This window comes from Thermobia domestica, chromosome 2 (assembly GCF_964235325.1).
Source record: "Thermobia domestica chromosome 2, izTheDome1.hap1.1, whole genome shotgun sequence".
Classification (NCBI taxonomy): Eukaryota; Metazoa; Arthropoda; class Insecta; order Zygentoma; family Lepismatidae; genus Thermobia; species Thermobia domestica.
The window spans coordinates 362193-378607 of NC_137455.1; the positions used below are offsets into that span (position 1 = coordinate 362193).

Sequence of the window (16415 nt, forward strand, 5' to 3'; positions counted from 1 at the left end):
AGTTTTTATTGCGTACCGTGTAAATATTTTTTACAATATCTTATCCCTTCCCAGCCTGCACACACATTACCAAAATCCTGGTGCCGCCTATGCTCGGGGGTATCCCAGACCCCCTTTCCTGGTGTCCCCTAATCGAAATCCTGGATACATTCTCGTCAACAGCACCAAACGTTGTCGTCTCCAACAAACATCTATTTTTTTTTTTAATAATCATCTTCCATTCACTTTAAAAAGTTGACGTAATGCCAACTTCTTTTATCTTACATTCCATATTTAAATCTAGGAGTACACAATAAATTCTGGTTGTTTTTCATTCATAACACACTTGGGGCGCCTGCGAAATGTCTCCCCGGGCGCTTACAACTCACGCGACGGCCCTGCCTATTGGTATCTTCTTAGTTATAACCTATTACAATTTTTATTATCCATGTAGGAATAGGGGGCCGCGGTGGCTCAGTGGTAGAGCGTTCACCTCTGGTGCTAGGGGTCTCGGGTTCAAACCCTGCTCCCGCCAAGTGAACTTTGTAGTGGACAAACACCGTGTGCGTGGGTTTTCTCGGGGTTCTCCCGTTTCCTCCCACTTTCTTCATTCCACCATTTCATTCATTACTCATTATCACCGTCTCCTTTAGCCTAACCGGCATAACCGTGGGACGTAAAACTCAAAATTTCATTTCCATGTAGGAATAGTTATCATGGAAAGCACGGCAGTAACATGGCAGCTGCATTGGACTATCCTTAAACCTGCAGAATATAATATACGCTTATATAGCAGGTCGAGGTTTACCAAAAATCAAATTTGATCTCAATCTTTATAGTGTTCTTGATTTTTTCAAGAACCCTTGGATTTTTCACATGAAAAACAAATGAAGGGCAAAAAACACTCGATCTTCGGACGACGATCTTCACTTTTCTCCATCCTTTATTGACGTCATGCACAGCCCTATTTCGTTGTAGCGGAGCACTGAAAAGGGAAATAAGAAACAGAAAAATAAAGAATACCCTTACAAATAAGCCGCAACTTCATTTCGTGCTTATACAATAAAACAGCGCCAAGATGACAGCTTTTGAAGGTATGGTTTGTATAGTACTGACTTACATTCTTTTTATAGAATAATGTGCCTGTATGCCGGCTATGTTACGTGACAAATGTCCGTAACTTGTGCAAAACAATTTTAAGGGTACCATTAGGAATAGTTCATTGTACGGATTTTTAAATTAATTGGTGCAGAATGAAGATAGCCACGTAAGAAATTGAAGTGGGTATAAGTATTCACGAAGACAATGTAATGAAATCACTTACATATTCGACAAAGCAATACTTGATGTAATAAGATAGATATAAATAATGTAAGTGTGAGTCGTGCAGATTTTCAATTCACCGTCATATTAAAAATAATATTTTCACTTTTTGTGTTCTAAATGATGCCCTAAGATATTCTTCATTCTTATTTCTTTGCCACATGCCAAAAAAAAAAAAAAAAGGACATGCCATTCATTGTCAAGCCCGGCAGCTTTTCAACTTTATTTGTGGATAGGCTAAATTAAGTAAGGTTTAATTTCTCTCATTTAGTATTATAGGTGCGTTTTTCCTGTAAGCCCGACTAGGCCAAACCTATATACTAAGTAAATGAAAGAAAGCAAGTGGAACTTGGCTAAAGTTCCGCTGATGGCCTCTCGCGATCGGAGGAATATAGAGCTGTTTTAAACGTTATTTACCAAATTACTTATGGTCATGTTAATGTCCCTTAACTGCCCTGCCATCTAGCATTAGAAGATTAGTGTCTTTTGCACATTTCTAGTTCTTATGGTGTACATACACTAAAGTCTTCTGAAGTGAATCTGCTTAGAAGAATGCAAATCCACATCCCCGTCAACAGCTCCGGAGCTGGTAGTTACGCCAGAGTCACTACGAAGTGATTTGGGGGAGAAACTAAATAATACTCATTACTTACTCTTTCGTTACCCAACTTCAGTTGTAATTGTATTTCGCAAATATTTGTTAATTTCTTGTCTTTATTCTTCACTGGCCAAGTATCCATGCATATACATCACTGCGTAAAAGGTAGTACCTTTCAACTGTTCATTGTTGCTAACACTCTAATACTCAGAAATAACGAAAACTGGGCAAGGTTCCAGAATACATGTCCCGCTTCTCATTGAGCTGTACTAAAGACAGAAAACAACGTGCGCTGCGGGGCTCTAACCCGCCTTCACTCGCTGACGCTCGCTCGGCAATACTATGTGAATTAAATATTAAACTTTGGTACAGAAAGGAACCAACTTACGTACTAACCTACGTGGGGTGGACCTGTGTTCTAGAACATTCCCCAAAAACTTTCAATTGAATTATAAACGTGTTTTCTTACCGTATCACTCCAAGGGAGAAGTTGCATTAATGGCAGATTGACTTTAGAGGGCTAAAGTCAGTCAGCATGTGGACATATGACATAAAACACAAACCATTTGTGCTAGGTTACCATTGAAAAACACGAATGCTATGTAACTGAGTCAGGACAGGAGAGTAGCATGGTGACCCGCGCAGGTGTTCGTCGTCCGTAGGGAGCAGGCTCGTCAGCGACGGTGGATATACGTATAAGCGAGGATAGTGGAAAAACACGTGGCCTGTTTGTTGCACATATTTATCGCACTTCCATGATCACTTTGTTTTGTAGACTACCTTCACATAGTATTACACTTCATCATGCATTCCTTATAGAGAACTACGTAGTAAGGTGCACATTTTGCATTTCATGTAACTATCTTGTTACACATGTGAGAGCTAAGATCCCGATAGGTTTAATTGCCGGAGAACAAGTCCAAAAATATGAAAAATGTATTAAATTTACAGGAAAGAAATCGTGATTTTTTTTTTCCGCGTGAAATTCATACTAATTAAACAGGTTTAATGTGGAATTTTCAATGCTGCGTGTTGATGGTACTATTTTGAGTGGAGGCATGCTGACGTAAGAGATCAGAGTGTAATGAAGAAATTCGTTTTCGGCATTCAAAATCGTTAGTTGCATGTGATGGATGACATATCGATGGTGAGCTTTTATAAGGCTGTTAGTGAAGAAGAAGAGTTATTACGTTTTGTGGAGCGGCGCGATTTTAAAATTGTGCAGGAAGCCATTGAAGATAAAGCAGTGTAGGAGCACTTATATATTTAAATATTGAGATGTTTTGATTATGTGGGGAGGAAAGAAAAGTGAGCACGTGAAAGATTATCAGACTACTTATTCAGTTTGTCTACCGTAAATGCATCAATTATTTATAGTTTTCTAAAGGCAGTGTCGCAATTGTTTAAACCGTAAAAGTAAGTAATTGGGATGATGTGATAAGAAAGGAACTAATCAAACATAACGTAGTATTTTTGGTAGGGAATTCATCTTAGTCGTAAAAATTTCTGGAAAAGTGATAAATTTAGTGAAAAGCTGAAGAATTCTGGACAAGTTAGGAGTTTTAAGTACGGATTTTTACTTTTCAGAACTCATTTCAATTTTTGTCTTTGTCAGGTGTTTGGTAAAGGATATTTTATTAAAAAACACTCATAGACTGTATACGGGTACATGGCAGAGTTCTGGAACACTGGTCCACATCCCAGTTAAGTCGCAATGAAAAAAGTAATCAACCTGACTACTAACCTACTTTCACCCATATGTGCGGACCAGCATTCTAGAACCTTCCCGCATGTACATGCGAAGTAGATGAGGAATATCCTGGTCGGAAAAAAATAAAGTTGCTTTTTTCCAGTGTACATATATATATACCTGGAAAAGTCTGAGAATTCGTACTCATTAAATAAGTTTAAATCTCCTTGTTGGAACACACTTAGTAAAATAAAAATTCGATTATAGAATATGTCTTTAAAAGGCATTATGATGGATCTTTTGCTAATGTGCATATTGGTCTATTCTCAATCTGAATGAATTAATTTTATGTGTACGCTTTGCCAAAACGTTGCACCCTACGTTGACATCTCTTTCGTAGAGAAAGTTCTGTACGCATGTCTATCATTGTTTCCAAGATTTAAAAAACATGTGCACAATATTAATGTCTATGAAATTGCTGGTTTCTCTTTTTTAAAAATTCGTTCTGTTGTAATTACGTATATTTCATTTGTACATTTATATTCACACTACCAGCACTGCTGTGCAAATGAATGTTTCTAGGCAACAACTGCTTTTGCACAAAATAATCTTCTAATGCTTTGCAACATTTTAATCTATCTATTAAAATGCTACAATAGCAATAAAAGCTCCAGCTTCTAACTTAGATTTACGGTTATTTGTGATTTCACGTTTATAATAAAGACAAATATTTTGAAGTATGTGTACTTTAAATAGTTATTTAAAGAGATGTTTTTCATAAAGTTTATCCTTTTCAAATTATTGTTCAAAGCCTTTGCATTTTAACAAGCCTTCTCCAAAATAAATGCAAGTGAATTGTGCTGCCATCTTTGGAGTTTTTTTAACTATACGTTTGTGGACGTTTATATGTTTGTGGCAGGTCCTTCGACAGTCAGATCTCGGAAATTACAGGCTCTAGAAAGATGACGTTTTCACTGATCGATTGCAAATTTTAAGTAGATTGTCCAGTTCTAACTGAATGTTTAAAAAACATGGCCATTATTTCTTCATTACATTTTTACGGGTACACTGGAAGTGTTGAAACTAAAAAAAAAAAAATCTAAAGCATCAAATCCTACCCATTATACATTCCAACACCACATAATTGTGTATAGGGGTTGTATATCTCTCAGGCATTTGTTTCATATCCAAATTATAATGAAAAACGAAGGATAACCATTTCTCCAGTCTAAGTTGAATCTTTATTGTTTGGAGTGTTTTGCCCAATGAACACCATATATCACTGACATTATAATTGATTGTAGTGTTAAATGTATTAGCTTAGTTTAAAATATATAAAACGATAATCATGCCTGTTGTTCTGTATGGTTGCGAAACATGGTCGCTTACTCAGAAGGAAGAACATAGATTGAAAGTATTTGAGAACAAGATCCTGAGACAAATATTCGGACCCAAGAGAAACAGCAATAGGGAATGGCGGAAACTTCATAACGAGGAACTACATAATTTATACGGTTTATCCAACGTTGTTAATGTCATCAAATCTAGGAGGCTCAGTTGGGCAGGTCATGTAATCAGGATGGAAGAAAGTAGGAACGCTTTCAAAATCTTAACTGGAAAACGATCATTAGGAAGACCTTGGCGCAGATGGGAGGACAATATTAAGATGGATCTCGCAGAGATAGGAATACAAAGTAGAAACTGGATCCAATTGGCTAAGGATAGAAGTCAGTGGAGAGCTTTTGTGAACGCGGCATTGAAGCTCTGGGTTCCGTAGGCCATAGAGTTAGTTAGTTTATGTATTTGCTTATTACATACTGCATGCAAGAAGAAAGAAAACGCTGATCATACATGAATTAAAAACTCCAACTGGAAGTAGGCTCAAATCTTGTAAACGGTGTGAGATACTGAAATAATAATAATAATAAAACTCCTCTTGATAGTACCCCGTGCCGATTTTTATCAAGACGTCTTTCACTTGTGTCTGTAAAAGAACATGTACAGATGTTGTAAGAATGATAATGAGATTCATGCTCGTATGTGAATGATGCGCTGTGTAGAGATCGCAGGTTCAGCTAGCTATATTTATAACTCTTCACTTTCAGTAGATATTCTTGCATCCTCATTGCAGTGAGGATGAGATTTTGTTTCGTAACCCACCGGGAAGCACGGAAATATCACAGGATATTAAGACGCCGAAGGCATAATGAAATCAACGCACCTGCTTGGTAAGCCGGAGAACAGTTGCTTTTTCCCAAGTGAACTTTAGAACGCATAGAAATGAAATGAAATGAAATGAAATATTTCGGTCTAATGTCCCCCTGTGAGGCTAAGGGAGACGATGATTAAAGCAAGTGAATGATGATGGAAGAAGTTATGGAATCAGAATATGGGAGGCAACGAGTGTATACTGAGAAAACTCGCGGACGCGATGTTACCAACCACAAACTTGCTTGGTCGGGGATCGAACCAGGGACCCCACACACGAGAGGTAAGCACTTTACTACTGAGCCACCGTGCCCCCCAGAAACTCGGAGAACAAAGAACTGGTTATATATTTAGATAAAGCCTCATGAAAGGAGCGGACATATTATTTCGGTTTTGGGAGGAACTTAAATAAAATGGTCATCAGATATTTAGATTGAATATACCACAGGAGACGACTTGTTTGTTGTCTTTGAGAACGGTACAGAAAGCATTAGCTCAAGAAACATCGTTTAGACATACATGGACCGACCAGCAGTTCATTATCCATTCTTCAACAAATGAAAGAATATTTGTCAAACATTGTTAGTCAAAGGTGACTGTGGCCTTCACTGAATCACAGTGCTTCCCTGTAAATTTCACTCTGCTTTTGTCCTTCTGCCCACCAAAAACAAACTACACCTTCTGCTGTTCACAAGTAGATGACTATGATACACGCGCTATTTTTGCTCAGTAGTTCACGCTTCTACTGCTAGAGATACACCTGATTGAATAATTGCAGACTACAGTGCGTACTTCGAAGTTCTCTTTTAATTTTCACAAGAATAGTATACTATCAGGTGAAAAACATGTTCCTTAATTACGACGATCTTGTAGTTTTGCAGGCGTCTACTATTAATCCAATGTTCTCGGGATTGCTGCCAGAGTGAATGTTGCTGTGCTGAGCTTTCGTTACCATTCAGCGGTAACATCTTCAGAGTTATGGGTTCGAGCGTGCTGGTCGTACAATTTATATTGTTGTCTTAAGGAATTGCTGTGTTTCTATTAGTTGTTGTTATTGGCCAATGGCGTGCTCTGATGTTGCCGGTGGGAACTGTTCTCTGATTGGCCGATGGTTCTTTTCGTAGTGAGAAGCTGAATCCAGATGTCAGGTAGATGATAACCTTCGTCTCTGTTGATGGAGGCCTTGTGTGTACGAATGAATAGAGCTCATGTATTTTCCTATCCCAGAACTGTTTGCTCTTCTTGACAACTTCAGTTTGGTCCCACATAGCCGTATGATTGTATTGTATGCAATGTTTGGCTATTGTAGATTTTTCTGGTTGTTTCAGTCTGGTGTGTCGCTGGGGTGCTTTCATTTTGTCTTCAATATTCCTTCCCGTTTCACCTATGTAAGTGGCGTTGCATTCACATGTGATCCTATAGATGCCCGGGGTCTTTAATCCCAATGGGTCTTTTGCGCTTGGTAGTAAACTCTTGATCTTCGGTGGGGGGGGGGGGGGGGGGCAGTGTACCGCCTTGATGTTGGATTTCTTCAGTAGTCTTGCTAGTTGGTTGGAGGTTTTTCCCATGTATGGAATAACTGCAATATTTTCGTTGTCTGCCGTATTGTCCTCTTTTGTAGTGCAATTTCTGTTACTGTATTTTCTCATGGCTGTCTTGAACTGTTTTGACGAATGTCCGTTGAATTTGAATAGAGATAGTTCTATGCTTATATTATCTGCATCTGCTATTGGTATGCTCTGTGTATTAGAGTATTTAACACCACCATCTTCTGTACAGGACGATGAAAACTGGTATCATCAAGATAGAGATCAGTGTGCGTAGGTTTCCTGTAGATTGAGTGGCCTAGACTTCCATCTGGTTTCTCGTATACGAGTACGTCCAGGAACGGGAGTCTTCCTTCTGTTTCTGTTTCCATTGTGAACTGAATGTTGTGGTGTATAGAATTCAGATGGTGCGAGAATTCGTCGAGTTTCTGTCTCCCATGGGGCCATTGACGAATGAGTCGTCTACATATCTGTAGAATATTTTAGGTTTATATGTTGCTGCTTCTAGTGCTTGTTGTTCAAAATCTCCATATAGAAGTTCGCTATTACTGAAGAGATAGTTGCCGCACCATCGCTTTGTTGATAGTAATTGCCGTAGTAACTGAAGTAGGTAGACGTTAGAGTGTGTCTGAAGAGATGTACTATATCCTTGTTGAAGTGTGATTCCAGGAGTTTAATAGAATCTTCTAGTGGTACCCTCGTAAAGAAAGAAACCACATCAAAGCTGATGAGTATGTCTTCTGCGTTCGTCTTGGTGCTGTGTAGTAATTGTACGAAATGGCTGGAGTTTCTGATATGGTGTTAGTGGCTTTCCTGTTAGTGGCTATAGCAGTCCTGTTAATTTCTTGGCCAGGTTGTACGTGGGGCCCCCTATGGAGTTAACTATGGGTCATAATGGAACTTCTTTCTTGTGTATCCTTGGTGGTATTGATCCGGAAGGTTTAAGTTTCTTCTTCATTCAGACTGCAACTTTGGATTAATAGGGATGTTTTCTTTTCGATGGCCTTGGTTAGATCTCTGCAAATTCTTCCAGTAGGCATGTCAATTTTGAATGGTAGTCTTCCCTGTTGAGAATGACGATCGCATTCTCCTTGTCTGCTGGTAGTATTATGATGCTGTCATTTGCTCGTAGGGCATTGAGGGCTTTCCTTTCTTCTCTGGATAGGTTGTATTTCGCCTTCTGCTGCTTGGCCCTCATAAGGACCGTAACGGCTTGTGTGCGTATGCGGTCTGCTGCTTTTTGGTCTAAGTGTTTTATACCGCTTACGGTTTCTGTGATGGGAAGGTGTTTTGGTGTTGGAACGAATTTCGGGTCTTTGCATAGAAGACTTGTAGTTGCTTCACTTAGTCTTTTGCTGGAGAGATTCACCACTACTTTCTCTCTGCTCGGATGAAATGGTTCAGGGTTTTGTCTCCGGTTATTTCGAATTTCTTCTTAAGATGAACTGTGTGTAATTCATGCTGCCTGCTGCTATATGCATACCTGATAGAATCTACCCATTCCCAGTCCCAGGTATGGAGGAATGTTGGTAGATACAGAAGTAGATGCTTCATTTCCCTGTCGTGCTGGTCTAGTCTTCTGTGAAGTTCCTGTATCTGTTTCCTGACTAGAGCATGGTTGGCCCTGATAAGGACTGCTGTGACTTGATGTGACTGGTTACCTTGGCGAAGTCTGGAATCATACTTTGGTCTCTGCATCGTAGTGGGAAAGCCAATCGAGATAACAACTTCCCTTTTGTCTGGCGGAGTGTCTGGAGTCTGTTTATCTTTCTTCTGTTTATAAATTGTACAACCAGCACACTCCAACTCATAGCTCTGAAGATGATACCGCTGTATGGTAACGAAAGCTCAGCACAGCAACATTAACTCTGGCAGTAATCCCGAGAACATTAGATTAATGTTCCTTAATTATTGATCCGCCATCTTATTTTCTGTTGGTGCTACTTGGCTTAATTTTTTTTAACTGTGAAAAAAGGCAAAATTAAAATGAGGAGCATTCTTTGAACTTAGAATGTAGTACGAATGGTGCTGTTGAACGATTTCTTTAATTTGTGTTGACAGGTAAGAAATAGTCATCATAATGCGATAAACGTACCTCAGTCTAAATAACGTGATCAAAACTATTTCCTATCTATTTCATATTCCTTTCTAAAGTTAGACCTCTCCACTTCTCTGTTTCAGCTAACGGGGTATTCGCTATTGTTGCTTATGTTGTTATAGAATTATTTTGTTTGTTTTACAGAAATGGGTGTTCTGCCTGAAATCGGCAAAGCAGTTGAAGAGATGGACTGGATGTAAGTATTGTTTTGCATTTGTGATTGCTGTAATTGATTGAAACTACAATCAGGCTTAAAGTAATTTAGATTTAACTACGTATATCTGGATGTTGTTTGGGTACGAAACTTGTGACCTTTTCTTCGTCAAAAACGTTTCACCGTTTTCCAGAGATGTTCAACGACTTCCCGATGTTAAAAAGAAAAGAAAATAGTTCGATTAACAGTTTGTTCTTGTGTTTGTGGCACAAATTGCTTGCGATCTATAAATGAGGATCAATTAAATTTTGGATTTTGCTCATTCTCGCTTTCTTCTCAAAAGGATTTGTGTTCTGACGAGGGAATGTTTTCCATAAGCCCTTTGTAACTTTTCATAATTCATAGAAACGAATTCGCCAAGCTTTACACAAAATTTGAAGGCCTAACATTGCTCAAACTCTTGCCGGTCCATTTTCGTAACCACTTCAGACACACTCAATAATGGTGTAGCAATGAAGCAAGTTCAAACTTGTACTGAATCAATGGCAAGAGTTAACTGCCGTATGAAGGTGGAGACAACAGCGTTGCCAGTCTCATTACTTTTCTAACGCCCCACGTACTATGTAACCGACAACTAGGTGGCGCTCTGCGTAGGCCAGCAAAGGAAGCAAACGTGTCTCAGAACATTCTGGCATGGTGGGTGATGCTCTAACACGTTGGTGGGCAAGCATTGGTTGCTCTGAGTGTCTAAAATTGAGAACCAGAGCGACTGAAGCGGAGTTCAGTGCATTGAAAGAGATAATATTGAGATGATCTTATTAATTAGTACTTCAGTCAGGGTGTCTATCGGTCACGAAAGTCGTGAAAAAGTCACGAAATCAGAAAACGGTCATGAAAGTCAAGAAAAAGTCACGAGATTTAGGTTTTAGGTCACGAACTTTTTGTTTTCTGTACAAATATAAGTAAAGACTGGAAAATTTTGCTCTGTAAAACGTCAAGATTCACCGCCAAAAATGCATATCCGGCTTTAGACGCTACCAAATCGCAAGCAAAGCATGGTTCTATCGCATGCATGACAATTCTACCTAATTCGCACCCAGAGCTCCTCCGTGGCTAAGCGGTTAGCGTACGCGCCTTTGGCGTGGGAGGCCCGGGTTCGATTCCCGGCGGGAGCTCATGTGGTTCGGATTCCACGTTAATCAGTAGGTCCACGTCTCATATAGCCTCGCTGCTGAAAGGGACGCTAAACTAAAATCAACTCAACTAATTCGCACCCAAATTCATTCTTGAGATTGTACTGCTGACATCATTGAGCAGTAGCGATGCAGATCGCATCGCATTGCCGAATCCACCTCCGCATCTAACCAGTTTCTGTGAGAAGACACCAAGTTTTCATCGTTCCAGAGAACAGCCTTTGAAAGTAGAAATAACATAGATAAGTGCTAAAGAATATAGGTATTGTTATTAGTTTTTGAATGTTTCAATGGCTTGGTAAAGAAAAGGTCACGAAATTTCATTTTGGACTTTTAGTAGACATCCTGTCAGTGCTATTGTGTCCACGGCCAAGCCTAGCCAGACAATTAATGTTCCTCTGTGCTCGCACCAATTGGAACCAAGATCGTGGAGCCAATGCTTTTAAGTCACAGATCTGTTATTCAGATTCAGAATAACGAAGCCACACGCTGCTAAGGTCTCCGTGACACCAGTATCGTTTTGTTTGGGAAAATCAACTACATCCCCTACAATTCTAAGAACACTGCATTGTCCGATTACCATTTGTTCCATTCGGAAGACAAGAATGAGCCATTTAAGTTCTACCAATGTGGTATCCATATTTGCCCGAGCATTGGAAAGATCTCATTGGTATTGGTGGGAATTATTTTTGATTTCCTAGGTATGTCTTGCTTCAAGATCAAAATCCGACAGTACTCTGTGCGTATCTTATACAGGGTTGGTGTGAAGTTAATATCTGATTTTAAACGACCATAGTTTTGTCAGCTTCTAATGGATTTTCAAATAATAATTTTCTAGGTTCGGTGAAAAATTAGGAGCACAACTGCAGTGACATCTAGCGTGAACAACTAACAAAAGTGGCGGATAAACTGGCATTGCGTTTTGAAGGAAATACTGGAAAACATTTCTTAACACAACATAGATACTTTCCTCTGATTCTTCCAAATTACGTAGTTTTGTTCGGTAGCTTTCATTCTTGGCACAACCTAACAGCAAAAGAATAACATGGCATAAGACCAGGACTTTTTGAAGGCCATTCCTGTGATACTCTTCTCACCAGTCAACTCACCGAGAAATGTGATCTACGTCTTCTTTCATCTGTTCCAGACTCGCTTATCATTAATTCTGTATGACAGTTTCTGATCATGCGAGTGTGAAGCGTAGCATGAGGTCCATGAACACTGCCCACCATCGCTGTACAGGCATTACAGATTTCCACACTTAAAAAGAAGTTATGTTAGCACGATCCTGCAATGTCAGTTTCTCCGTCATCTTCGTTAGTTACGCACTCACTGCTTTTCTGCTCCTAGATTCTTAATATAATATTAAAGAGTGATTTTGAGAATCGTTTGGAAATTGATAGAGCTTATCAGTCTGAATAGGAAATTGACATAAATCCAATAGTGACTTCACACCCACCCTGTGTGTATATTTGAGAATATACATGTATGCTTCCATCTGGGTGCCTTTTGTCAGGCAGGAACATGTACCACCTACTCATAAGTACTTATAAACCGATTAGATCACTTGTGCTTAATATCTTCATATGCGTGTTTCTCTCACTGTATTAGATTGATTGAGAGTTTAGCGTCCCTTTCAACACCGAGACTGTGTGATCCCTGGGTCTTCAGCTTAACGTTCCTGGAACTTCCACGAGTTCCCAAAGACGAGTGCGCTAACGATAAAGCAACGAGGGAACTCTCTCATTATAATAGATCACTTTATTTAGAAGTTATGAAAAGGGCTAAGTGTTTCTTTTAGCAGATGTTACTGCTTCACATGATTTTCTTAAAGTTGACAAAGTACTTTCCTTGCAATGAACGTAATACAACGTTTAGAAGTGAATATTGGATATTTCTTTTTCAGGCTGCCGACAGATGTGCAGGCGGAGGCCATTCCTTTGATCCTCGGTGGAGGTGATGTGTTGATGGCTGCAGAGACCGGCAGTGGAAAAACTGGAGCGTTTTGTCTTCCAATCATTCAGATCGTGTGGGAAACTTTAAAAGATCTAGAACAGGGCAAAGGATCGAAAATTGTCGCACAAACATGTAAGTATTAGCAGGGGACACGGTTTCTCAGGGGTAGAGTGCGTGAGGTCCCTGATTCGATCCTTGGCCAACTAAGGTTATGGTGGACAACATTAGGTCCGTGGGTTTTCTCGGTGTACTCCCACTTTCTCGTTCCACCAATTTTTCCATCGTCATTCACTTGCCTTAGACATCCGTCTCCCTTACCCGAAAGGACGTAATGGTGGGACGTTAAACTGAAAGATTTCATTTTTTAAGATGTAAGTATTAGCATTTTTAATTTTTGCTTCTGAGAAAGAAATTTTTAAAAAATATATTGGGTGAATATTTTATTTTCGTAAAAGTAGTTCATCCAGTCAAGGTTAAGGCAGATGTTTGGATTTTTTTAACTTATTCTATCACAAAATGAGGAAATTGAGAAACAATGTGGATTACATTAACTGGGCATGTATTTCAAACGTGCGCTGAAAAATGGAAGAAACAGGATTTATCAACTGCAAGAATAGTTGACAGAATAATCCAAACAGTAAAGATACCTCTCCATCGAATAATTGGATAGCTGTACTGTTATCGCCTAAATTATTATATAAATACAAGAAGGTATAGTTGCAGAGTAGCTTTAAAATTACCTATGAATTTGGGAAAATAGTTAACGAAATACAAAAGTTATGAAGTAAGTTAGCAATACGCTCACATACATAAGGATGGCAAAAAGAAATGTGGGAACTAGAATTAAGGAATATACAAGAGATTTCAGAGATAATGAATTAGCTTTATTGAGGTAGTTAATAGAAACTAATTAAGGTAAAAAGTACACAATAATTAAGGTAAAAAGTACTACAATAGAGACGACTTCACCGCTTGAAAGATCAACATATGCGAACCATATTGCAATATGAATCGCTTGACCAATGAAGGTTCTCACTTGTGCAGTCTTACCAATAAAGTCAAAGGTTCTCACTTTTGCATCTTTAAGTTCTTATTAAAATATTATGTTAGTGTCGACTTTTCGCAGACAGTTGTCAACAGATAACGAACTGTATTTGGTAGAGGTAGGGTGTATGGAAGACTCTTAAACGTCTAGCTGCTTCACAGAATACACATCCTTCTTCAGTCTTTATGTTGGTAAATGAAACATTTATTTAAATATGTGCCTTAACTCTTTTACACTAAAGAAAAAGAAGGAAAAAGACGTGAGTTCTGAGGAGCAGCTAGAGGTGTATTTATGAATGTGAATATTTTACTTCCATACATCCTACCCCTACCGAATACTGTTCGTTATCTAAATATTGGTAATGTTGACAGCTGTCAGCAAAAAACCGATGTTAATATAATTTTTGAAAAGGAACTATTAAGAATTTAGGGGAGCAAAAGTAAGCACCTTTCATTTTATTGTCATGAACTATATTTTATCAAAAGCAAGGTTGAGGTACTTCAGACAAACAATGGGATTCTATGAACTATCAGACAAATAACATGTTTCTAACTGTAAGAATTATTTCAGGGAAGCGTAAGTTTTAATATAGAGAAGTTTCCATACATCAAAATGTCAGACTTGTGAAATGGCAATACTGATTCCTGATAGCGGACTAATGAGAACGGGAGTTGTGATTACAAATTCTATTTTTCTCATTATAAGGGTGTCTTAAACTCTACTGATATAGGGAACGGACATCTCAGTAGTCTTAATTGCGTAGATTTAAAAAAAAAAAAAAAGTAATGTGATTCCAAATTAGCAGATAAGATTTTCTTTAAAGTTAATCAAAACCAAAGTTTGCCGAAGTAGAGCCATTCTTCGTAGAAAAATAGACCTTTGGCATCGGCATATGTACTGTTGTTAGCGCTGGACTCAAAAGAAGAACCGTAGAAAAAGGGGATACGAAATTCGAATTGAGCATTATCATGCATAATTGTTTTGTCACACGTTCGAAACTCTCTCTGCGTTTTCTCTCTGGGAAACTTGTAAGGAATTTAAAATAAATGACAATCGGAGTCATGTTCATAAGTGTAATAAAGGAATAAAGAATAACCACAACTTGTTAAAACCCAGTAGTAGGAAGAATCAGTTTGTAAATCCAGACTAAGAGCCAGTAGAGATCAGACGACATGTATATTTAACTTTTTTTTTCCTAGATCTTACAACTTTATCTATTGTCATAGGTAAAAGGGGAAAAGAATAAAGAATGTGCTGTGACAATTTATAGGTACACCTATCGTATTGCACAATTACTTCGTTTTCAGGAATTTCGTAACACAAACACGCGTAAAATTAACCGTACAGTGACTGCAAAATTACTGTTCAATTTTCACTTTGTTGCTTGTCTAAATCGCGTTCTAGCGAAAACACGTAAAGTCAGATTGCATACAAAAGAGTGATAGTATGCTTACTTGTAATCAGATGTTGAAATTATAACATTTAAAACATAGAATGCGACTAGTAAACGTAGATATTTAAGTAATGTTATATTGCAGAAATAATTTTTACCGTGTTACTTGATTGGTTGATTCGGACTATAATAATATGATTTTCAGAACACGTGCATCTAGAGCTTAACGTGGAATCAGAACGACATGAACTCTTATTGGAAATCGAGCCCGTATGTTCCGCGCTGAACCAAATAGCCACAAGGGAGCTCTGATATATAGTATAATTATAAAAGGAAAACTGATAGCCAGGTAATAAAATAGTTGCATTATAAACACATATGTTAATGATCTATAATAGTTATTGCTTGAAAATGCACTTATTTTCTGTTTAAGCTAAGATACTTTGCAATGGAGTCGATGATGGCCAACATACCTGAGTTTTATTATATTATCAAAGGAAAATACCGTGACTGATTTTATCTTTTCTGGACGCAATTTGGTTTTCAGCCACAGAAGTTTAAGAGTACTGTTCTTAGGGTGACAAAGGTAAGTGGCTTGGGGGAAGACAATGGTAAGCTCCACTTCCGGTGGAATGGGTTGGGATAGGACCACAAATATTTTAATTTCGGAATGTATCTGCAGATGGCAGGGATATTTGGTATGTGTGATAGCATGGGAATGTTTTCCAGTTTGCTCAAAACTTAGAAAATATGACATACTATGTACTAGCTGAAATGCCTGTTCTTTTCATGGTTACAATAGGTGTATGGATAGTATTTGAATTTCTTCTCCCTTAGAATAGACATGGGAGATGAATTTGAAGATAACTTGCATCGGGAGATTACTATTTATCTCAGCAACCCTGAGAACTGAATGTTGTTAAGGAAATTAAATAAGCACAAAACAAATTGTTTATTTCCTTCTTATATTGTGTACTAATATAGAAGTGCGTACAACCAATACAAACACATAATCAATTTTAATTTCTACACGAGGATGCCAAAACATTATATGTACATTTGAACAGGCTGGCAAATTATAGCTTATGAATTAAACTTAAAATACTTTCAGTTCACTGGTGGAAACGAAATATATATTGCTAAATCGGGAATTTATCTCAGTGCGAAAATTGAGAAAATTGCCAAAAAGTGACAAATCATATATTGGTATCCTCGTATAGATATAATAGTT

At 38.2% G+C, this 16415-nt stretch overlaps 1 protein-coding gene across 1 annotated transcript in view; it reads left to right on the forward strand.

The window, feature by feature from the left end:
- Positions 1-909: 909 nt before the first annotated feature.
- Ddx1 (ATP-dependent RNA helicase Ddx1) overlaps positions 910-16415 on the forward strand; it is a 40493-nt gene continuing 24987 nt past the window's right edge. The window contains exons 1-3 of the mRNA XM_081738069.1: positions 910-1073; positions 9588-9639; positions 12697-12878. Of these exons, the coding sequence (XP_081594195.1) occupies positions 1058-1073; positions 9588-9639; positions 12697-12878 (250 nt within the window). The 5' untranslated portion in view covers positions 910-1057. The remainder of the gene's footprint in view (positions 1074-9587; positions 9640-12696; positions 12879-16415) is intronic.